Source organism: Cydia amplana, chromosome 14, assembly GCF_948474715.1.
Source record: "Cydia amplana chromosome 14, ilCydAmpl1.1, whole genome shotgun sequence".
In the NCBI taxonomy this organism is placed as follows: domain Eukaryota; kingdom Metazoa; phylum Arthropoda; class Insecta; order Lepidoptera; family Tortricidae; genus Cydia; species Cydia amplana.
The window spans coordinates 9,472,131-9,497,226 of record NC_086082.1 but is presented as its reverse complement, the minus strand read 5'-3'; the positions used below and the strand labels follow the sequence as shown (position 1 = coordinate 9,497,226).

Sequence of the window (25,096 nt, the reverse complement as noted above, 5' to 3'; positions counted from 1 at the left end):
CCTGGAGGTTCATAATGTAAACATCAAAAGATACAAAAGAAAGATAGGTTGACATCATACTTTCCTAGTAATTCGCAGATTTTTGTGTAAGTTCAATATTTTTAAGTGAATGTTTTAGAACATAAGTACAAGATTTGCCACCTTAACTTTGTGTATTAATATCTTTGGACGGGATACGGCACCCATGCAAAAAAAGTTGAAAGCTTAGATATTAATCCCTATGAGGTCTTAATAAACACGGTAGCCCGGAAACTTGGAGGATATAATCAAACGGAGACGCCATGTCTGTAATTTTCTGTACAAAACAGTCTGCCGATTTTTGCGGGGGAGGGGAACGTCAAATGTATGCGTAACGTAAAAATAGCCATGTCAGATAAACGTCAGTCCATACATTGTGTATGACCGTTGGCCGCCTATTTTCGACAGAGGGGAAAGCTAGAGGGGAAATGGCTACTCCGTTTAGTTGTATCCTCCAAGCCCGGAAAGTACTTTCAACTAACAGACTATTAAAGTAACAGTAATAGTCAAGTGATCGGATAGCTACATTGCAGTTATAGTTACAGAATAGTTGTTGTGAGATAAACGTTACAAATAAATTAACATTTAAACTGGCTGATTTTAAACCTCGAGTCGCAGTCTGCGGTTCCGCATAATCCGGCTAGATTCCCCGCCGTCCGCGGATTTAAAATGCTTTATTGTGTCCATCAAAATTATTCATTGCACTAGTTATTTTTGTATTCTTTGGAATTTTGTTACAGTTCTATTATGAAAGTTTTTATGAGAGGATTTAAAATTTTGTTTCTTTATGGACAACGGAGCGCGCTGTCAAATTGCACTTAAAAGAAATATTAAAACGAATGTTTGAGAACCTCTTCTAATACCTAAGCTAAATAGTTTAGGTATCAATTGTATTATTTGGATAGTGTGAAGCACTAAGATTTTTAGATTACTTATATTTTAGTTAGCAGAATAACATAATTTTTCAAGTGCCATTATTACTTAATTTTTAAATTGGATTTTACGAGGAGTGATTTTTTTAAAATAATTGACACGTATGTTCCTAAACTAAATGTTATACAATTTATTTGTTGCAGGTATTTTTCACGTGCCACGAGACGGTGAAAGAGGTAACTTAAAGCAGGATCCAAATTTCTAAATTATCATAAAAGGCTCGTTGAATTTAAAACGACCGTTGAAATTCAAATAGAATTGTAGATTTAACTCGCGCTCGAAGTCGCAGCTTGCTGAAGTTTATTAAACAAATTTTGATACATTGAAACACCGAAGTTTTCTTTAATACAATATTCTTTATTTGTCTGCCTTAATTAAATTGTTAAATGTGTCTAAATGACAAAGCCTTTTAAAAATATAAAAATAATGTATCCCATGTAACTTGTTGAAGATAAATCCGATATTTCATGAAGGTATTTCGTAGCAATTATCCTAAGCGGTTAAAAATTATCGCAGAACATGAATACCGACCTGCATAATCGCGTTGCGCGAAATTTTTGTACGCTTAGACTATTTGCTGTCCATAAATGATCCAATTTCTCCCTAGTATATACCGAGGTCTCATTCAACGCCGCGCATTGCATTTTTCATCGAAAACCTGGCGGCGCGGGGCATTCATGCGACAGCGTCTATTCGAACGCTTCAATCGAACGCATTTTATTGGAACGCATTATATTAATACCTATACAGCGCGATTCATTTGTTTTCCGTGTCATTATATAAATGCTCGATATATTCTGTTGACAAAAACTAGGCCTTTTATAAATTTTTATGATTAAAGCATCGAGATGACGATCTGTTTCGGTTATATTTAAAGCCCGACGCCTTTTCATATGTATTATTTTTAATTTCGCGAAGATCCCCTTAACGTAGCTTCTTAATTAGAACTAATTAACGCTATTTAGTTTCAGAAATTTATAATCAGAATTAAGCAATAGAAAAACTTATCAACTGTACTCTCAATCCTTTAAAGTTACATGATTAAATTATTAGTAGTGCGCAGGCATAAACCTTATGAAATTAGGTAATTTAATATTTTTCAGTTGTAAAGCGTCGCCAATTTTATTCTGACTCCTTTATAAAACAATGAGTCGTCTATAACACCAACCAAAGATCAACGTACATTTTCATTATAATCATAAGATTTTCTCCAGGCTATAGGGCAGTAGATACAGCAGACGTCACATTTATGTATACAATTTTCGCCATATTCCTATAGAAATAAGGCGCAAAAGTGTGCACATAATTTTGACGTAGACGTTACGTTATCTCAGATTATACAGCACAGCGGGGGAGGGCGTGATATTGCGGCAAAAACGACGCCGATTTTCATTCCTATTTTATTACACCCATTCATTCATTTTTCTGCTCGCTTTCCCATTCATTCGAAGGACGCTTGTTTTAACTACATGAGCAATATGAGCGTGTAATGCCGGTAAACAAATTTTAGTTTTCATATTTTACTCGTGCCTTTATATACGCATAGCATACCTAAGTTGTCTAAATGTCAAATGAATTTAATATCAAGTTGATATTTGTTTAAATGTGGCTCCTAACATTGTTTTTTTTTGTCGTGACTCCCGTTGGCGCCAGTGTACCGGTCCTATTTTCAATTCCCAACAACTGACACCAAACAGCTTCTGTGAATTTCACAAAAAGTGTCCCGATCAATCAAGGCCGCCCCATTGTTCTACAACGCATTGTGACGCACTTCCTAGGCTTGTACTACTAGCCTCTATATTAACCTTTCCCTTCTAAAAGCAATTTTACTAAAGGTCGTGGGATAAGAAGTTTGTCTGCCGTAGTCTAATCGACGGGGTATGAACTTAATGCAAAATATATACGAAATTTTCATGATTGTTTCGCTGGCGACAGTCGAAGACATATCTGGTGTTCTTTATTTGTGAATACTTATTCATTTTGGCATCTTTGTTTATAAATCAATTGGTGTTTTGTTTAATCTACACTTATTCATTGAAATTAGGTATTGCATAATGCATTATTAAATACCTATCACTCAATACAATGTATAATTATTTGAACTTCGGTATTTCGTGACTAATCACGAAATACCGAAGAGCGCTCTCGCTCTAAGAGCGCTGCTCCGTTGTCTCAATATCCAGCATATTTCTTTTGGCGGTCGCTTCATTGATTTGACCATTAAACAAACATTGCGTTATTATCGGTTACATCACTACCTATTTGATAAGTCTATTACTTATTCAATGGCAAACAACATTTGCTGCCAAATATTAGTCAGCTACCAAAAAAAACTTTTAATAACATACCTACGTAAATTGTACATGATCGCTACTAGGCATTTGTGTTCGCAAATGTGACTATCACCAGTTCCACTAGCACAAGGACTAATCCATTCAAAAACATATGAGGGACATTGCGTTTCATTAGGCCACCCGCAGAGCTCTCGAGGGTCGTACACTAAATCGTAGGTCTGTGGCCAGCCTAATGAGGTCATAAATAAACTAGTTAGCCGAAACACACAGTTTGACCCTGCTGACCTATATCCGCGGGCTGCATAATTGCACTATCATGTGGCTAATATAAGTCATGCAATTTAGATAAATTAGTGTTTCTCTATATTAGAGAATTAAACGTGGTATTAAAACAAGCTTAGAATGTTTGTTCGTATTTAGTGGCTCCTTCTACCGGTATACATGCAATGAAGATTATTTTTGAAATGACTACATAAAATCCTAATTTAGTCAATTAAACCTATTCTTGTACAAAATATAAGTAGGATTTTGCGTGCCCAAAAATGTTTTCCTAACGCTTCTTTCTTTTGTAACTATTTTGTCGTATATATTACTTCAGTGACTTTTTATTACTGGCGGTGTACGACCGTTTACGTTTTGTCATAGAGAAATATAGTAAGACAAGAGTGCTCACTCCATACATCAGTTTTGGTACCAAAAAGACTATTATTTTCATAGTCTACATCTAGCATCGAGTAAATCGAGCATGCCCAACAACATAAGACTTTCCGGTCGGTGCTACATCTATTGTCAAGTAGCAGTACTGATAGTTCCGCTACTTGATGCTAGATGTAGACTATGAAAATAATAGTATTTTTGGTACCAAAACTGATGTATGGAGTGAGCAATCTATGTATTTTTTTCTCTATGGTTTTGTTAACTTTATATTTGACGTTAAACGAAAAAAAATCGCTAGGTTTGTATTGTCAAAATAAAACTATTTTCTCAATAATTCTAAAGCCGTATGAGCTGAAATACCAGCACAATTTGAATAAACATTCACGTACGAACCTTATATTATGAAACTTCGCAGCGCCTATGGCGCTTCTAGTTTAAAATTGGAATTTGAAAGCCTAAAGTTCTCCGGCTCGAAACTTGAGGGCTCGATAGCCTCGTCAATTAGTGCGGTGCTCGAGAAAAGCCTGAGTTGGCCCGAGTTCTCACGTGCTCGAGCTCAGGCAACTTAATATTTGCGCTGTTAACTCTACGATGTGTGTACGTTAAGGATAAGCTCTAACGTTGAATTTGTAATCTAGATGTACGTTATGTCGTTGAAATTTAGACGTGTAGGTATGTGTACGTGTATCAGCATCTTGGTCCCGCATTATTAATGCATTTGTCGCGGTTCAGTAGCTCTTCTGATAGGATGAAGCTATGTGCCTAAATATACTATATATTATGACTGTATAATCGATCATATTATTATATGTATTATGTATAATCCACGAGTGACAAGTCGTCCTTGTGATCACATTAGGCACAAGGAGTGGGTTTTTTAATTTAATTCATAAAAAGTTTTCATGTGTTTAATATTTTTATCTGCAACGGAACGTAGATGGTAGTATGTACATAGGTGTATTAGCTATTCATAGGTATTTATTAGGGAGATGATGAAGACAATTGTGAATATTTTATATTTACTTCCACAAGTATAATGTCTCCAATGTAAAGGATTTTAAGATAAATGTGGGAAGTTTTTAAACTTTTCCTTAATCGTTTAGATTTTTAAATGCAGGGAATAAATAAAGGCGAGTACCAACATTGTTTGGGCGGCGCTTGGGCGGGCGGGGTCGGCGAACCCGCTAATAACTTCCGGTTACCTGCAAACGAGTCGTTAGCATAGACTAGGCTGCCTTGCACCATAGAGATATAGTAGAAAGTAGAAAGTTATAATCAAGTCGAACAAAAAAAATAAAAGAAAAATACACAAAAGAAAGGTTTGTCTTTAGAATTTCACAAAACTATGAAACTTACTGCCGTATTCGAACTTCAAGATATTCACAAGAGACGACACGTACTAGATCCATTCTAGATACGTTATAGTTTAGATTTCAACTAGTTCTATTTGCAGCGCAATTCGGGTAACCAATGTCACTTTTACGTTAGATAGAGTTAGATATCTAATAGATGTGAATTGGATCTCTAAGCCATATCTTGTGGAAATCGTTCAAGAGTATCTCCAGAATCGCGCAAATGTCAAATTTGACAGGTTAGATCTTAAACATATCGTTATCGTATCTTGGTGATTTCTAAAAGATATCTTATAGATGTCTATTTCAAAATCCGAATCCCAAAGCCAAGCCCATAGTAGAAAGTTATAATCAAGATCGAATTAAAAAATATAAGAAAAACAGACAAAATAAAGGTTTGTCTTTAGAATTTCACAAAACTACGAAACTTAGCCTTTGTTTGTCAGGCATGTCACGATATACGGTAGTCTTAAAATAGGAAATTCATATGAAAATAAAAGCCATGCATTACCTATTAGGTATACGTAATTAATATCGAATGTTATTAAACTAATGACGCATTTTTTGCGTTAGGTTAGGTTAGCGATGTGTTTGAAGAATGGCATTAGGTAAAACTGTACATTTCACAGTTTTCTTTTGCATTCATAATAATATTTTCTTAGTGAAACATTGTCATTTCATTTCTCCATCTTATTAACTGTAATGTTTAAATGTTTATGAACCTTTCTTAAAAGCTTCTAAACATTGTATGCTTATTCTCATTGATATAAATACCTTATTCGTGTAGCAAGCGCCGTAGACTGGGCGTTTCTCGCCGGTAACTTGATAATCGCTAGACGGCGACATTCTGCGGCACCTTCCGCTGGTAATTTAAAAACCATCGTAATTTATTGAGTTTAGGGTTACTAACTGAGTAGACATATTTTTCCTGCGTACTAAATTAGAATTCTAAGGGAGGGAAATACCTAATGTTTCAACGTTGAGATTTGGTAATTTTGAGCTAAAGGTTTTTTTTTTCAAACATATTATTCATAAAGCTACTTTAGCTGCTGACTGTACCCACTGTCTCTTTTACCGACCCAATGGTGATTCCTATCCGAAGCTCAAAGCCTCGATGTCTCCTGTCAAATCGCTTTGTAACTACAACCTGTCGAATTTTTGCACACAGCCTCCGGACTAGCTTTGATACCGCTATTATAAAAGAAGTTTGCTTTGAAGTACATATTGTCAACAGTTTAAAAGCCAAACAGTTGACGGCAAATTGAAATTTTGTACACACATTCGTAAGGATATTTGAGAAACTTTGTCATAAGAAAGATACTACAAAGTCTTTCATGTTTAGTAAAACAGCTTAGATGTCTAGACAGTTGTTAACAACATTGCCGGAAAGATTTTTTTTGAGAGATAGAATCAAGCAACTTTTTGAATAATTACTTACGTCACGCGTTGGATTCTCCTTGCAGAGTAGAAGTTCCTTTGCAGATAAAGACACGGATATGTAATTTTATTACTAATACAACTTTTTATTGTTTTAATAATATTATTAACTAATTTTCATAATAATCCTTGGTGTAAGTTTTGTTTACATTTCTACTTCACTCTAAGAATAATGTGATATTCATGAGAGAATATTTGTACGCATTCCATCAATGTCTTTATTTTCAGAAGCAATAAAACAGGAGCGTTAGGTTAGCGACACTCTGGTCTCTGGTAGAAGTTAATCTTTATGCACCGCTTTCCATATTATCCAGCTACCAGGAGACGCCGTTCCGTCTCGATGAATAATCGAGAGCTTAATGAAACTGCACTAAACCTGCTCCTTAAACTCCATTGAGAACAGTTGCCCTGGAGATTCATTCGAACTTAACAAACTTATTTCATGGGGCACCACTTCCAACGCATCTCGCTTGCACTAACATACAAGTATGAGCAAGATGCACTGCGAGCGATGTCAAATTGAAACAGAATTGATATTAACTTGTAAGTTAGAATGCCGCTTCTGGGTACTACACTTGCATAATGAATCCGGCATCGGATTGAACCTATTGTCGGGATTGAAAACGTACGGAATGGTGGACTCACTTTTATTCTGTTTTCTTAGATTATAAACGGCAATAAAATGATTTTTAAAGCAACGAATAGAGCTCACAGATACAAATCAAACACATAGGTACCTACTTAGATTCATTGTTTAAAAACAAAATAAAGTACATTTAATAAAACTTGTAGTCATTTTATTACTCTTCTCTCTTCTCTTTATTTTTTATCAATCCAAAGAAATACCAAGTTAGATACAGTACCTGGCTACGATTTCCTGTTACATTTTCAAATTACTGTTTCCATTTCAGAACTATTTAGAAAGTTGCGCGTAATTTTTACTGGACTCGTGAGACTAGGTTTCTTTATTCGCATGTCTCAATTAGGAATAATAAGCATAATGGACACGCACCCATTAGAGCATGGCGTATAACATGGCGGGAACTATCCCATACATTTGCATGTCTCGTGAGGCCGAGCCGTGTGTCTCCGAGATCCAATCCCACGACCTAGATATACCCGCAATCCGTGTCTCTGTGGATCAAAACCTGGTAACTGGCATTCAAGTTTTCTAGTCTTGGAAAGGGGGTTTTATCGTATACTGCACGTATACTGTAACAGTGAGGCTGCAGTTTCTTGGAATTTGTTTTCATATGTAAAAATGCTAATCTTAAGCATAAAATATAGTAAACACTGGTATAAAAACATTTTGTATACCAGTGTTTACTATAGTGTGTACATATATAACTGATCCATTTAGAACCCATTTAAAGTTGAATAGGTAATTTACTAAAAAATGTGCCTCTGCAGTTTTTCCTTTTCCTACTGGAAGTTTAAGCTACTCCAATTTCAATTACGAAACTTTTGTACTTTTTTATGATAAATAAACCAAAAATATGTGTAAATTACTTGGCATGATGATCGTAGGTTTTGTCACTTTCCAGGTTTTGATTCGGCATAGTCTGCAATTCAATCCCAATACTTGCCTGCCCCGAGCAAAGCAGAATTATTTCCACTATGTACACGCAATCTTAGCCATTATCTCGCTTGGCTTAAAGATCAGAACTACGTAAAGCATAGATTTGCGCTTCCTACTGTCGAAGAGAAAATTATATATTTTAAAATTAATCGATTTAAAGTTTATCTCTGGAGAAATACGAGATATCTGTAATTGAATATTAAGCACTAATTTCTATATGAACGTTTTGCACTTACTAATGCTTTCAACTAGTTTTCTTAGAATTAAAAGTTCTAGACTTTCTAGAGTAGGTATCTAAAATAATGAATATATAAAACTATGATCAACCTTCGCGGAAACACTGGAGTTATGCGAATATGAATAATTTTCCAATAGATTAACTCGTCTTACATAATAATTGCACCACATTAAATAACATAATTATGATAAATTATGGTCATTAAAGTAGGTAACAAAAACCATGGGAACAATTCAGCCCATTAGGGTTTAGAAATTTGAAATGTAAATGAGTTGGGCGAACGGCGATTCCACACTACTGTGAAAAGCATTTGTTTCTCACGCAAACGCCTCCGGCAGTCAAAGCCAATTTGTATGGTCGATTCCGAAGCAAAATCAGGGCAGCACTAGAGTAATGTTAGTATTACTAAATGTGGTAATGTCAGATACGACGTTTCTGTTGTTGAGTGTGGAAATGCAGCGCGTAAAAGCATGCGATTGTGGAGAATTTTGACAAATCGACAGCATTATGCGCACAGGCAGCATTTTAACGGTAGCTTAATGCGCGATTAAGTGAATTAAGTAAATATTCATGTTTTGCTACTTGTGCAATTTGCATGTCCGTGAAATACATCGTTAAAACGTACATTTTTGACTTACACCGGTATTTATTGTAATTTATTTCTGTCGTACATAATAATACTTTCGACTCGATTTACTTGAAAGTTGGCAATTTGCGTACATTTAGGTACGAAAATATTTAGTTGTTGATTACAAAATGCTCTGAATCTTTAAATACATTTACACTTGTTTCGTTTTAAGCTAAACGAACGGCGACATTTTCAACAGACATCCAACATGCTAAGAGAGAAAGCACGCGCCGGTATTTAAAATATTTAACGCTAATGTTGTTGTTTTCTATTGTCTTCGTAATTTCTCCTTTCCATTGGCTTTATTTTATTTTGCAATACAAACTGAAATTAGAAACTAGCTCTCTTGTTAAAACAATCGACTCAATTAAGTTTTACTGCTAGGCTCTATTATTGAGCGAGCTGTTAATTTCAGAGATGAAAACCAGACAATATTGGATTTTTGATTTAGTCTGTTAGTTTTAGATTGGTTTTCAACAATTTCAGCGGCAGATTGATGTCGGATGATTGCCACGCTTTTGTTTTTACATACCATACCACCAATTTTCCATTTCAGTATTGGAAATTGAATCGCTTGATAATACTCGCGTTCAAATTCGACGTAGAAAACTCTTCAAAACATCAAAATAATTTTAATGAAAGAAACTACAGGGCTCGGATGAAATTAAGTCATAATGTGCATTTCATATTTCAAGATGATCCTTATCCTATTGTGGAGTTTTCGAGTACAGTTAATGCGAGATTCCGCAGAAGGTTTCGCTTCACAATTACCTACTGGTTTTGTTTTACCCTGTACAAAAGTAAATACATCCTTCAAATAGAAATTCTTTTCAGGATTGTTTCATTCAGTAAAACATGTACGGGAATTTTCCCGTCATTATTTCACATGTTTGTTTATAATTAGTTCTGAAATTCCGACGTATGTTACGTCATGCAATGAACCACTTTCGAGACACGTCTACAAGCGAATCTGGCTTTATTCAAAAAGTTCCCGACCGTGAATGAGGGTGCCTACACAAAGCCCGACTCCGGGATTGCATCATTGTACTGCACAAAAATGCAGCGGTGCTAATTTCGCATGCACCGTGCTACTCGTAAATACCATTATGAATGTAGGAAAGTCTAGGGATGTACGATTTATGATGCCTGAGCTAAAGATGTACTCTGTGTATCTCAGAAGAGATCGGTCTACATTTTTAAAACAGTAAACCCCGTTTAACAAGAAACCGACAGGTGTAAATTTGAAATGTATTAAATTTGTTAAATGGTGTTTATAGCTCTACAAACGCATTATGCAGATTAACATAATGTGTACAAAATGTTTGTAACAGAAAAAAGCCACAGTAACAGGTTGTCCACGACAGATACAGTTATGTGACACACATTGTTGACCGAGTAGATGAAATCTTTTAAATTCCTCTGGTGGCAAGATTATATTTTTAAAATTACATATATTGCGTTACATACGTATTCCTTTGTAATAAAGCAGAATAAAGCCAATTATTATTATGTAATATCCATTATCTTCGGATGACACTTTCTTTACAGAATAACTTTTTGAGTCCTAAATAACACAGCTCTGCACCATGGCCATCGCTGCCTTTTTCTGTTTCTGTGATCTCAATTTCAAGTGTCATATAAAGGGTAGTAACATTTAGGCTTGATACAAATTAGTACATCTATTATACATAGATATTAGACACTCATACCTACTATCTAGTTACCTACCTGCACTATTTTATTCCTGCAACATAAATATACCATTTACTTATGTTTAGCTATATTTATGTATGCTATGGTATATTTATGTTTAGCTTGCAGCTTTTATACAAATTGGATACAAGTAACACGTGCGACGTCTTACAACTTTCATGCACATTATGCAAACGAAATACGAGGCCTACGCAAGGCAGATGCGCTCATGCTCACTTTGATACCACTTGAATGCAGGGCGCAGTTGCAACACCGTTTTGTTTTGCTCCTAGCCTTATGCAACAAATGTGCATATCGTGATAAAGGGGATAATGGGAGCATATGAGAACGTAAGTAAACGAGGTAGATTCTGATCTAAATAAGTTTTTGTTTCTTTTTATTTCGTTACTCGTTTTTTGAGCTTTGTTGGAAATTTATAAAGACTTGTTGTTTTTCCTGGGTTTCCAAAGCCACACAAATTTTTAATACAAATAACTTGTAAAACGGTTTGACCTCAAAAAAAAAGTACCTACATAGTACAATGGAGCTAACAATTTCTTAATGTTTTCATTTCTCTGTAACTTATTCGGTGAACTCCTTGAAACGGCACACAGAGTGGAAACTTGAAAATGAATTACACGGTTGATCATTTAGAAATTCGTAATTAGTTAAGTAAGTAAGTTCATAGTTTTTCTACCTGAAGATGTTATATAATAATGTTTATAAAATGCTTTACAAATTGCCACCGCAATTTAAGCGTTTAGTATTTGCTATATAAAATACAAATGGGAAAGCGACCACCGCCAACGTGCCAGGTATCCTACGAGTAAGCGAATGGTAATGGTGCGGAGAAAGTACAACCTGCGTAAGAAATGATGCGTCTAATTCGGCCATGTCCGCGTACATTGTGGTACAAAGCGTAGTAATTAGGAAATAATAAGCACTGAGAGCAAACGTGTGTTGTGGCTCCATTCAACGCATAATGAGGTTGATGCGCCTTTGTTAGCACGAGCTAATCAAGCCGTAACATTATGAGATTGTTGGCTTACCCGTTATCTAGACATGAAATTGCACTTGTTATGAAATAGCGCATAAAACATATTAAAAGAGTGATTCTAATCCAAGTTTAATGTAAACATGATAAAAATTACTAAGCGCGTGACAAATGTCTGTCTCTGAACTCCTAAAACTAAATGCATATTCAGGAGTGCTTATGTACTTAATACTAATTACTTATATGTACAGTAAAACAACGCAATCTTATAACTACGTATAAGTGTAGTATCGCACGATTGAAGCTCGTACTGGGGGGTTACCGTCGACGTTATGAATTAATAAACCCACCAGAACGATCCAGTATCTTGGCAGCATTACTGTAATATGAAGTCTAGCTTGTTAAAGCAATTCACGTTCAGACTATCTACTTGTCTATATCTACTGGCAATATATTTTCGGTGATAAGGGTATTAAATTCGCCTCTCTGTGGTTTGAAAACGCTTGTTAAGGTGCTTGAGTTTTCGGGCCACAATCGATATAGTAAAGCCTTTCCTGATTATGCATTCACTCAACATGATAATGCACTTGCACCACAAACTAGAACGATAGTTTCAAATATGATAAAACGTGTTCAAGGGGTTTTAAATTTATTCAGTATGGATTCATTGGTCGGGAATATATCTAATTAAATTTTCTCGACTTTTCGGCCAAATTATGGGCCTTGGTCTGGATACAGGCCTCATATAATTATTCAAAAGCGGCCAAGTGCGAGTCGGACTCGCCCATGAAGGGTTCCGTAATTTATGACATATTAAAAAAACTACTTACTAGATCTCGTTATTCAAACCAATTTTCGGTGGAAGTTTGCATGGTAATGTACATCATATATTTTTTTTAGTTTTATCATTCTCTTATTTTAGAAGTTACAGGGGGGGGGGACACATTTTTACCATTTTGGAAGTGTCTCTCGCGCAAACTATTCAGTTTAGAAAAAAATGATATTAGAAACCTCAATATCATTTTTGAAGACCTATCCATAGATACCCCACACGTATGGGTTTGATAAAAAAAAATTGAGTTTCAGATTTTTGTGTGAAAATCCTAATGCGGTTCACAGAAAACATCTACTTACCAAGTTTCAACAGTATAGTTCTTATAGTTTCGGAAAAAAGTGGCTGTGACATACGGACGGACAGATATGACGAATCCATAAGGGTTCTGTTTTTTGCCATTTGGCTACGGAGCCCTAAAAAGGGGTTTACGCCACGCGGTGCTCAGCTCGAGTGGGAGTTCTGAAGTTCATCTGAACAAGCCAGTATACCCACAACCTCCGGTTTAGAAGTCGCACACCGGAACCACACGGCTACCGCCGTTTAATATTTGATTGCGTTGCTGAAACCCCTTGCTATCCATATGGTGCCTTTGTTTTGGAAGTTTCGTAAACGTTTACTGCATTCGAAGTTCGTAGAAAACAAACAAACAAAGAGGATCACACGGTACATTGCGCTAAGGATAAACTGACGCAAGAGCGTAATGCGAACGCATTTGTTGTGTTGCGCAAGAATTCGTTAAAGACCTTTCATGGGAATTTTTATAAGTATTGTTTGACTTTGACGCCGACTGGTTAAAGTTCAGATTAGGCATAGTTTTTGTAATAGAGTGAGATGCCATCCGCAAGAGGCGTATTCTTACTGTGGTAACAGGTTATGAATTAGATCTGGATTTGTTTTGGATATGATATATCAGTGTGTTAAGAACAGTCGTTATACTTAGCGTGAATTTATATTGAGTAGTTTCGTGTACATTAAGTACTACATTCCTTGGAAGTCGTAAATTAAGTGGCGCCCGGGCGGGAAACGTGGGCGCATTGTAAGTGACATTCTAAAGATTATCTAATTTGTTCTGATCATTTTGGTCTTCGGTAATATTGTAAATTCTAGTAATAATGTAAATGAATTATTTGTATGTTTTGTCATTTATATTTCGGTTGTAGGCATCATCATTGTAAAAGAGTTTCAAATTAAGTCAAATGTGTATTTGAGCATTTCTTTGATAACAAACTATCAAATTTATTTACATTAAAACTAATGGTAAGGGTAAATATTTGTACAAGTATATGTAATTCCTAATTAAACCACTAGTCCGTAACTAGTCGATATTTCATGCATCCGCCCGCTTGCGTGCTTCCCTCAATTTCAGTGACGAATTTAACTTCAACCTGGCCTTGTTTTCCACTCATACTTATTAAATACAGCAGTACCAACAAATACACTTGAGACCAAAGATAACTGACATTAATATGAATATGATTTTTTTTCTCTACTAATAATATATTCTGCTCCCTGTTTTTAGTAAACAGGCATAAATATTAAGCAAGTACCTTAGGTGGGCGGCCTGGATATAAAGTAAGGGTACTGTACTAGTATACCACCATCACGTGTATCGTTGAATATTTCGATAGCATCTTGAGGAGGAGTGGCTCCAGCATAGAGAATAGAACATATTTTCGCGTCGGCGCCAAACAATAGCCAATTTCCTCCTAACTACTAATTAGCCCGGTTTGTAAACAATGACTTTTTGTTAATAATAACACACCGAGATAAAACGCGTTACAATATTTGTACAGTTCAAGTATTTTGAAACTTGATAGATGATCTTGTAAGTGTTGAAACAATAACGTTGGTGAATCTAAAGCATTTGAGAATGAATCTTTTACTGCTTAAAGATTTGTTTGATAAGCAAGTAAACAGTGATACTGGAGTGGAATTTAAAAAAGAGAGCGAGCTGATTAAGGTTGCAACGCTCATTTAACGCTTCGATAAACGCAATCACGGCGGGATCTAGAAAAAGCTCGAGTTCTCGTATTTACAACACCTTTGGAAATTTTGTTCTTCAATCAAATCCGACGCCGGGATATAATGTATTTCCAGTCAAAATATCGAGAAATATGAATTAGGGTTTAGGTGATATTTTATTTTTCCTGTTTCGAATATAAAAAAGACGTAAAAAATCGGTACATGTACTAAATTAACACATTGATGTGTGGCTATGTTTCAAAAATTACTTAGATATTACCGGATATTGGGTTTCAGTGTCTTTTAACTTTCAGGAAAGCGGGCCCAAGTGAAAGTAATAATTGTGAACCAAAACTTTTTTTATTTTTATTTATCTCTTTCATCGCGGCTAGTTATCAGACAATGTTCAGTGAAATAATAACATTTCCCCGACAAAACGTTAAGATAATCCTAATTTGAAGACAAATAAACAAGCCCAGATAAATCCGGAACGTTGCTTCATTTGCTCCCTTCATTCCGTCTTTGTTGCTGAAATAAATGTTACAATTCAAACTAGAAGTCGCTGCCGAGGAGACAGGAAAATTGAGCACATTCAGAGTAAAATTTAATAGGTACCTACTTTTACAACCGTTTACTACTGCTCTACACCATACTTTATCATAATTATTATAGTTAACTACATATTAATTTTAATTTTTAACAAGGTGAAATGCCTGCGAACGATGCTATTAAGCTTAGAATAAATTTAAAAGAGGAAAAATTTGTGTCTTGGGTGATGAACTCACGGCCTGTGGATACAACTACATATTATTTTGAAAAAGGCGTAAGAAGGCTTACTTGTATTTTGCGCTCTTTTAAAGGTTTGCTTATTCTTAATATAGCTAATAATTCCTAAACATGGGTTTAAACGCTTTAAACTCCGTGCCCCACTCCACCGACACCTTCATCTCTGAAACGAGTAAACACCGCGTCGTTACAACCAATGAACAATACTATTCTGTTAAAAAAAAAACATATTTCTTTGGTATATTTCCGTCACTTACGACTTTGTCTAAAGAGACTCAGTGTACGAACATTTAATGGACTTCAAAAAACCGTTAAAGAATCTATTCGCCAGCTCTTGTTATAAGAATTTTTAAATTGTATCACCAGTAAGCTTTGTCGTTTGCATTTCATACAAATTAATTCCGTTTGTTTACAGCAGCATGTCAATCGTAAGAATTTACTTATCTTGTTTTATAAATGGCTGTTATTATAAATTTAGGGATTGTTTTAATCAAGGTAGTTCGTGCTTATGACCAGGAAAATTCAAAATTCCTAAATTTCCAAGGCAAACAATATATCACTTACACTTAAAAGGGACACGGAACAAAGTTACCAGTGACTGACACTATCAGCAACCAGTAAACGTTTTCACTGTACCTTATGCTAATAATGCCCCGCTGTCAACAACCTCACCTAGTTTCAGGACATTCAAAACCGAAAGGTTTACGCGCGTGCCATGCCAACCGATGACAGATGAAAGCGACCTTTGTTTTACTTCGTTTGAATGCTTCGCGACTTCATTTGCATGTCTTTTGAAAGCTTGAGTTTATTAAATACTATTCTCTATATTGGTTTAGGCACAGTCCCTTGAAATATTTTAAACACTTTCAAACTTTTGGAATTCGTCGCTACCTTTTTAGAATCGTTGCCATTTGTCAGTGTGGTGGCGTAATTCTTTAGTTTCATTTATGAATAGCATTTGCTTGTTTGTAACCTAGTTTCAATAACTTGTAAATAGTGTACAACAAATATGAATATGTTTATCAAATTGTCAACAATTCATTCATAAGCGTTTAAATTCCTAATACATTATTCGGCTTCCAAATATCACTCTTTGTAGAACTATGATATGATATGATATGAACTATGGTATGATAGTGTAAATGAAAGTCCCTATTACGTAAAGTCGGAAAACTTGGTACCGTCCCTTTAGTTGTCAAGCCAGGCGACCAACACACTATCAATTATTATAATTAAGGTTACATATAACTGATCTAAAGACTCAACACTTCGAATTTTTATGTGCAGATGAACTGCGTAGTCTTCCGAGGCTTTATGAACGCAGTGACATACGCGTCTTTGCGATTGTACAAGTACATGTAGATAAAGCTTATCTCTTATCCCATATTGTTTGTAAGCAGATAAAGCTGTTACAATACAGTTTTCAGGGCTAAAGTGTACATACGTAGCGAGATACTGTTACAGGTGTTCACACTAAATATTAATCTTCATTTAGTCTCGCATTGTTATTTGTTAATGGTATACCTTATGTCGGCTTTATGCATGGATATGGAAATAAATATGTACATACTTATTTTTTTTTTGAGGTAAAGCCTCCTTGTAAATGCAAATATCATGTTGTAACTCGTATTAACATTGTAGTTAATACTTCACAAATTATTTAAACTACCCAGTGTAATAAACCTTATAAAAAACAACATACCAGCATTTCTGAACAAACTAATCCAAGTAATTATTTTTACTTTAGCATAAAAATAAATTAAGTCTGAGATTCGCTAGTGCAATATGACCGCCGCGCAGCACATCGATGCAATTTACTTTCCATCACAAACTAATCACCGGTGCAGCTACGTCGAGCCCCTCCACATTCGATAGCTTGCCAAATATTTGGTCAAATAAAACCCGAATCGCCTCAAGACTCCTATAAATGGAGAAAATCAAAGTTCAATACAATTTGATTAAACCTTCACAAAGAGCAATTCATTATTTCAGAATCATATTTTATTTATCAAACCTAAAAATAAATATATTTTGAATGGACTCAATAAATTCAAAAGCCATTCACCATCCGGCACATCGTAATTTCGCTTTGATGTGACCATTCATTTTCCAATATTTATTTAAAAACGGCCCGATGCTTTTTGTAAACGTTACATTGTAATAATAAACTCGGAATAGATATCCGTTGGGCCAAATATACATTTCCTGAAATTCTCGTGTTGTGTGCATCCATGTGCATTAAGAGACAATATATATCATTGTTCTAAATAGGATATTATAAGGATAAGTTCAAACATATGCTAACTTAAAATGCCTTGGTGTAAATGTGGGCATGGTTGTTTAAAATCGAATTATGCAAGCGAACATCGCTCGTCGCGAAATAAAATCATAATATGAAATAAAATTAATAAGTATCTGGCAATATTTAATTTTTTTTACGTAGAAAATTGCAACACCGAGTACATAATTGTATATTGTTGAAAATGAATCAAGAAAGAGCCTAGTTTGGTATAAACAAATTAACTTTATAGCTTTCATAAGTAAATAAATCCAATTAAGAATCTAAACTACCCCGTTTTACCGTTCATCTAACTAACTGGCACTAATTTCACCTAATTGCAAATGGAAGTGTTTACTCGATAAATGTTTCCTTTCTGGAAGCATGTGAAAAGAGGTGAAAACGCTCGAATGGGTATTTGAACTTTGACGTCAATAGTTTTTTACGCGCGTTATTTAAGTACATTTACGTGACATTTGTGTTTGTTTTTAGGGTACAATTCGGTTCAGGCGGAGTATGTCACTTTCTTAGGACGTCACATTCTGAGTTCGTCACTTTCTGACTTTGTCACTTTCTGAGATCGTCACATTCTGAGTTCGTCACTTTCTGATTTTGTCACTTTCTGAGATCGTCACATTCTGAGTACGACACTTTCTGAGGACGTCACTTTCTGAGAACGCCACTTTCTGAGGACGTCACTTTCTGAGTTCGTCACTTTCTGAGTTCGTCACTTTTTTAGCATAGGTACGATTTAGAATAAGAATAAGAATAAGAATAAGAAACCATTTATTGCAACACAAAAAGCATACAGGTTACAAAACATAAGGATTGAAAAAATAAGAATAATTGTGCGGCAAAAGGAACGGGCTCAGCATACGCTGCGTCAGTCATTTCATTACAAATTGCCTGCGCAGCGCTGATTTTCAGTCCGTCCCCTTAATTTAACAGTATAATATACCTGCACGAAAGATGTATACTGCCAGCAACCAGATCAATAGCTGTTTGACATACGGTCGCTTTTATATCCTACATATCAATACCAATCTCTGTTTGCCTTACGCCTGACTCGTAGAGAATTCCATTTGGCAAAACGTCCTATGTGTCGTGCAATAAAGTGAAAATAGAGAAATAAATAATAATAAAAAACAATCTAATTATGTTTCAATCAGAGTATTTAATTCAGAATAAGTACTTAGAAACTACAAGCACCAAAACATTTAGCCACAAATTGGAGTTAGGCCGGCAACAGCTTCGATTCAATACAAATAAATGTATCGCACAGTAGGAACCATGATTTTATCATTCTCCGCTGTGATTAGCTCGTGAAGGTATCACGGCAAGCTCGCTGACACCAGTAGAAGGTCATAATTCCAACATATTTACATTTAAACGGACTGCCGCTCCTTTCGTGACAACATATTCTTCAGCATACCGCATCTTCTGTCATGTCTCCATAAACTCAAACGTCTTTTTTTCTGATGATAGTGTAAATTTTGGATACCTATCTGCGTATAAAATCAGCATTGCAGTTTTGTTTCAGACAATATTTCTTCTCGTGTCATCTGTGGAGAATAGGCGTCAATGGATTTTTTCTTCAAAGCGTTGCCGAATTTCAGAATATATGTTCAGCCATCAATCACTTCTGTGTATGGAGTGATCCATACTCTCATAGTTCTCATGTTCTTTATTTGTTTGTTTTCTTCCTATATAGGTTACACGATGAATTTTTAAATTATTATACATTATACTTTTAGCCTGACAATAGAAATCTAGCATGTCGCCGATTTGACAACGCTGATTTTTTTTCTATTTAAAATGCGAAACTACAAAAAGGTTATATATAGTTTGAGGACTGTCTCATTTCAAACATAGACAGAGATAATCATACTATCTTTGTCTTACTCTAGTACTAGCACCCAAAAGAAAAGGATGCGTATAGTTTGTATTGTTCTTATTTAATGACAAATTGGTTTAACCAACTATAATTTGATAATATGGTGCGCTAGCTTCGACCCGTGACTTCATCTGCGTGGAAATATGGTGATAATAATTATAGCTGGTCAACCAAATCTTGTCAGTAAACAAAGGCGCGAAATTCAAATTTTCTATGGGACGATATCCCTTCGCGCCTACATTTTTCAAATTTGCCGCCTTTTTCTACTGTCAAGATCTGGTTGACCAAGTATATGTCCTTCCCCGGGCCTCAAATCTTGGGGAACGAAAATTTGATTATTTTTGCGCTACGACGTACGGTTTAGGAGATACAGCATTATAATTTTTTATTTTGTTTTTTTTATTTCTTTTTTGTTTTTTTTTTATATTAATTAGGGGTTTCTTACAGAGGAATGAAAATTTTATTATTTTTGCACTACGACGCACGGTTTAGGAGATACAACCCATAAACCTTTTTCTTTCTTTTTTATTTTTTTCTTGTTTTTCGTGTTTTTTAAACATCACTTAGGGGTTTCAAAGGGGAACGTAAATTTGATTATTTTTGCGCTACGACGCACGGTTTAGGAGATACAGCATTATAAAGTTTTTATTTTGTTTTTTTTTTATTTTTTTTGTGTTTTATTTTTAAATATTAATTAGGGGTTTCTTACAGAGGAATGAACATTTTAATATTTTTGCGCTCGGTTTAGAAGATACAACCATATAAACATTTTTCTTTCTTTTTTTTTCGTGTTTTTTAAATATTACAAGGGGTTTCAAAGGGGAACGAAAATTTGATTGTTTTTGCGCTACGACGCGAAGGACCTAATTATTGTTTATAAATCATCATCATTATATTTCCACGCAGATGAAGTCGCGGGTCGAAGCTAGCGCAACATATTATCTACAGTCCGTTAACTCTAATGACCTTCGGATTTTAGAAAGAACTTACATCGGGTATCGGCGGTAACACGCGAAGGTGATACTGCTATTCTGCTTTCTTACTCACTCACAAAAAGTTTTAAACTTACCGCAAAAAGTTAGGGATACCTATTGTCTCAATGTAAAATAAGCCCTAATTTAATGACGTTATGCTTAATATTTGGTTGATGACTATATTGCTATTTGACTTTTTGTCATATTCTATATAAAATAGAATCAGAATTTGAAAGCAGAACGTCACACCGTCATTTACTACTTCTGGCTGAAATTATATAGAGTGGTAATAACAGTCACATTTTTTTTGTAGGTAAGTAAGTATATTTTATAGTTTGTGTTTTTTATTTTATCTCTAGTTTTAATTCAAATTTACTTTAAAATAAAAGAATAAATTAAAACATTAATTTTAAATTTAATTTGTAAATATACAGTAAGTACTTAAAAGTCACATATTTTAATGAATTTAAATATTTACTTACCTACTAGTTATGGTGGTATAAACTACTCTATACAAGGTGGTACAAACCTCGATGTCCAAAAATTTTTTTTAGATTCTTCACTACGTGGGCTATCAGATTACTAATTTGGGAACTTTCCACCTCGGTTCCTTTGACCGGCAACTCTGTCAAATTATGATGTTATTATGGTGTTAAGGTCCCTTTTTAGAGTTTTTCGTAAATAACTCTTGAACGGTGGCCCGTAGCAAAAAATGTTCTACTACATAAGTAATCCATATAAAATTTCCTATAAAAAAGATTCAGTACACTTTTTCGCTAGGATCAATGTTTTAAAATATATTAAAGTGGGAAAGTCACGTATAATTTATTCTAAGGTTGTTATTTTTTAGTTTTTCGTAAATAACTCGTAAACGGTAGCCCACAGCAAAAAATTATCTTTTACGTAAATAATCTATTTGAGATTTCTTATAAAATAAATGGTACTTTTTTTCGCTAGGTTGAACCTATATATAATACAGATCCGTTATATAATACAGTCCGTTAACTCTCAGAATGAAATTCGTTTTTCGGGTAAAATCGGACGTAATCGCGTAATAGAAAATAAAAAATATATTAAAAAATATATTTTCTATTTTCTATTACGCGATTACGTCCGATTTTACCCGAAAAACGAATTTCATTCTGAGAGTTAACGGACTGTAAGTATAGTTGGTCAAACCAATTTGTCATTAAATAAGAACAATACAAACTGTACTTATCCTTTTCTTTTGGGTGCTAGTACTAGAGTAAGACAAAGATAGTATGATTATCTCTGTCTATGTTTGAAATGAGAGAGTCCTTTGACAAACTACTTATATATAACTCTTTTGTAGTTTCGCATTTTAAATAGAAAAAAAATCAGCGATGTCAAATCGGCGACATGCTAGATTTTTATTGTCAGGCTAAAAGTATAATGTAATAATAATTTAAAAATTCATCGTGTAACCTATACATATAGGAAGAAAACAAACAAATAAAGAACATGAGAACTATGAGAATATGGATCACTCCATACGCAGAAGTGATTGATGGCTGAGGCTGAACATATACGTATATTCTGAAATTCGGCAACGCTTTGAAGAAAAAATCCATTGACGCCTATTCTCCACAGATGACACGAGAAGAAATATTGTCTGAAACAAAACTGCAATGCTGATTTTATACGATTTTATGCGATAAAACTGAATACCTTATATTTAGGGCAGGAAAGGGTCCGGAGAGGATACTTGATGTATTTTTAAACGGGTTACCTGTTCGAAGGGTGCAGCAGTTTAAATACCTCGGACATATACTAACCGAAAACCTGAAGGACGACAAAGACATCGAGCGTGAAAGAAGAGCCCTATCAGTGAGGTGCAACATGCTCGCGCGCAAGTTTGGCAGATGCTCCGACGAGGTCAAAGTGACGCTTTTTAGAGCATACTGTCAAAGCTTCTACACAGGGCAACTTTGGACCAACTTCACCAGGAAAGCAATTAACACCCTAAGGGTTCAATATAACGATGCCTTCAGAATCCTGATGAAGTTGCCAAGGTGGTGTAGTGCATCGAGTATGTTTGCGGAGGCTCGTGTCCCCGATTTCTTTGCCGTAATTCGGTCTAGAGTGGCGTCCTTTTGGAGTAGGCTGCGCAGCTCTGAGAACTGTATCCTTGCCATGATTAGTGAGGATTTGCACAATCCAATTTGTAGGTTTTGGCTGTCTCTGCACCAAGATGCGAACCGGAAGTAGTTTTAAGTTCTATTCTAAATTGTAATTTTACTTTTTACATTTTTTGTCTTTTTACAGGTAATTTTTGTATTTTTGTATTTCGCTTTGTGTGTTTTTATATGGGTGCTTGCCTGAAATAAAATCAATTTATTTATTTATTTTATTTTTTATTTATACGCAGATAGGTATCCAAAATTTACACTACCATCAGAAACAAAAGACGTTTGAGTTTATGGAGACATGACAGAAGATGCTGAAGAATATGTTGTCACGAAAGGAGCGGCAGTCCGTTTAAATGTAAATATGTTGGAATGACCTTCTACTGGTGTCAGCGAGCTTGCCGTGATACCTTCACGAGCTAATCACATCGGCGAATGACAAAATCATGGTTCCTACTGTGCGAAACATTTATGTGTATTGAATCGAAGCTGTTGCCGGCCTAACTCCAATCTGTGGCTAAATGTTTTGGTGCCTGTAGTTTCTAAGTACTTATTCTGAATTAAATACTCTGATTGAAACATAATTAGATTGTTTTATTATTATTATTTATTTCTCTATTTTCACTTTATTGCACGAAACATAGGACGTTTTGCCAAATGGAATTCTCTACCAGTCAGGTGTAAGGGAAACAGAGATTGGTATTGGTATGTAGGACATAAAAGCGACCGTATGTCGAACAGCTAATCTGGTTGCTGGCAGTATACATCTTTCGTGCAGGTATATTATACTGTTAAATCGTACCTATGCTAAAAAGTGACGAACTCAGAAAGTGACGAACTCAGAAAGTGGCGTTCTCAGAATGTGACGTACTCAGAAAGTGACGTCCTCAGAAAGTGTCGTACTCAGAATGTGACGATCTCAGAAAGTGACAAAGTCAGAAAGTGACGAACTCAGAATGTGACGATCTCAGAAAGTGACAAAGTCAGAAAGTGACGAACTCAGAATGTGACGTCCTAAGAAAGTGACATACTCCGCCTGAACCATTGATCCGCTCTGTCTTACCATTCTAATGAGGACGCAGCGAAATAATTTCGTGTCGCTTACAGCGGCTATTAAAAGTTGTGGTGTCTTGATGAGCCGTTAATGCGAGAGGCGTGTTTTGGGAATGTATTTATAGAACCGTTGTTTGACGGATCGATTTGATTGCTTTTGTTTTCAGTAACGAAAATGAGGGGGTTATGTTTTAATTAGAATTTCTAAGATAAACTATTTGGAGCATTTTTTTCCTCTTCGGCAGCCAAATGTGGGTTTGTATTAACCGTCGGATCTGATATCGGTGTATATTTTTAGTTAATAAACAGTCATCGCGAGCTTTATCCCTTCTCTGTTGTTATAATTTTCTTTTATTTCCTTTGATTTGTCAGTAAATATTTTTAGCCAGCCAGAATTTATCATTTCATTTTTTGCTAGCAAAAGCAATGTTGATGTTATTTCCTGTATTGAAACAACAACTAAGCAGTGGAATCAGATTAATGCTGTACGCACAAAGTATTACTGAAGCCGCACAAACAACTGACACTCGATAGGTGTTTGAAAATCCTACTTTACGGATGTGTGTACTTCGTAATGATTTAAGTAATCAGTTTTGCGTAACCTCAATTAATTGATCGCTTGTTTCAAAATGCTGATGTTTGAATAAATGAATATTTAACAAACCGTATTTGGTTACTGAAATAAGACTTTACAGGAGCAAATTTAGAATTAGATTTACGAGACGTGTATGTAATTGTTATTCTCCTACATTCATTATTAGACACAAATTTATTCTTTACATGCTTTGAATTTTTAGGAATATTAAATTAAAATTAACTTTAGCTTATCCTGTAGGTATAGGTACCTGTTTTATAACCGAATTAGAGTGCGACGTTAACTCTCCCAGATATATAAAATTAATATTAAATATTCCCGGAAATATAAACGTTATCAAAACTGTCATTTATGAAATTATGGACGGTTGACAAGCTTCTGTGTTCTGTATAAATTAGTTTTATGTCATCATTATGCCATGCAGTGATCAAACAGCCCTAGTTTAATATTTTTGCTTTCAAAAGTTTATCAGAGCAGAACGAACTAGTCCTCAGAGATTAGTTTTTTTATTGGTGTGATATTTCCGTTCAGAATGGTGTCGCGCTTGAAGCTTATCGAGCTTCTTTTCATCGTCCGATGAATACTACCCTATTGCAAAATAGACTTTTAATATACCGTTATGACTGGCCGTTACGCCTTCTCAGCCTAGCTGAATACATGTACCAACAATCGATCACTGTCCTATTTGATTCTTCGAACTCGCGACAATTTTCCGTAAAACATCGATTGTCATTCGAACCGTTGAAAAGT

General features: G+C 35.1%; 1 protein-coding gene across 10 annotated transcripts in view; it reads left to right on the top strand.

The window, feature by feature from the left end:
- The window catches only part of LOC134654117 (rap1 GTPase-activating protein 1), a 433,547-nt gene that overhangs the window by 355,946 nt on the left and 52,505 nt on the right, over nucleotides 1-25,096 (top strand). For 7 of the 10 annotated variants that reach the window (XM_063509551.1, XM_063509550.1, XM_063509557.1 and 4 more), the window contains one exon: nucleotides 1,095-1,127. The exons of the other annotated variants lie outside the window; for them this stretch is intronic. In XM_063509551.1, the coding sequence (XP_063365621.1) occupies nucleotides 1,095-1,127 (33 nt within the window). The remainder of the gene's footprint in view (nucleotides 1-1,094; nucleotides 1,128-25,096) is intronic. 10 annotated transcript variants of the gene reach the window in all.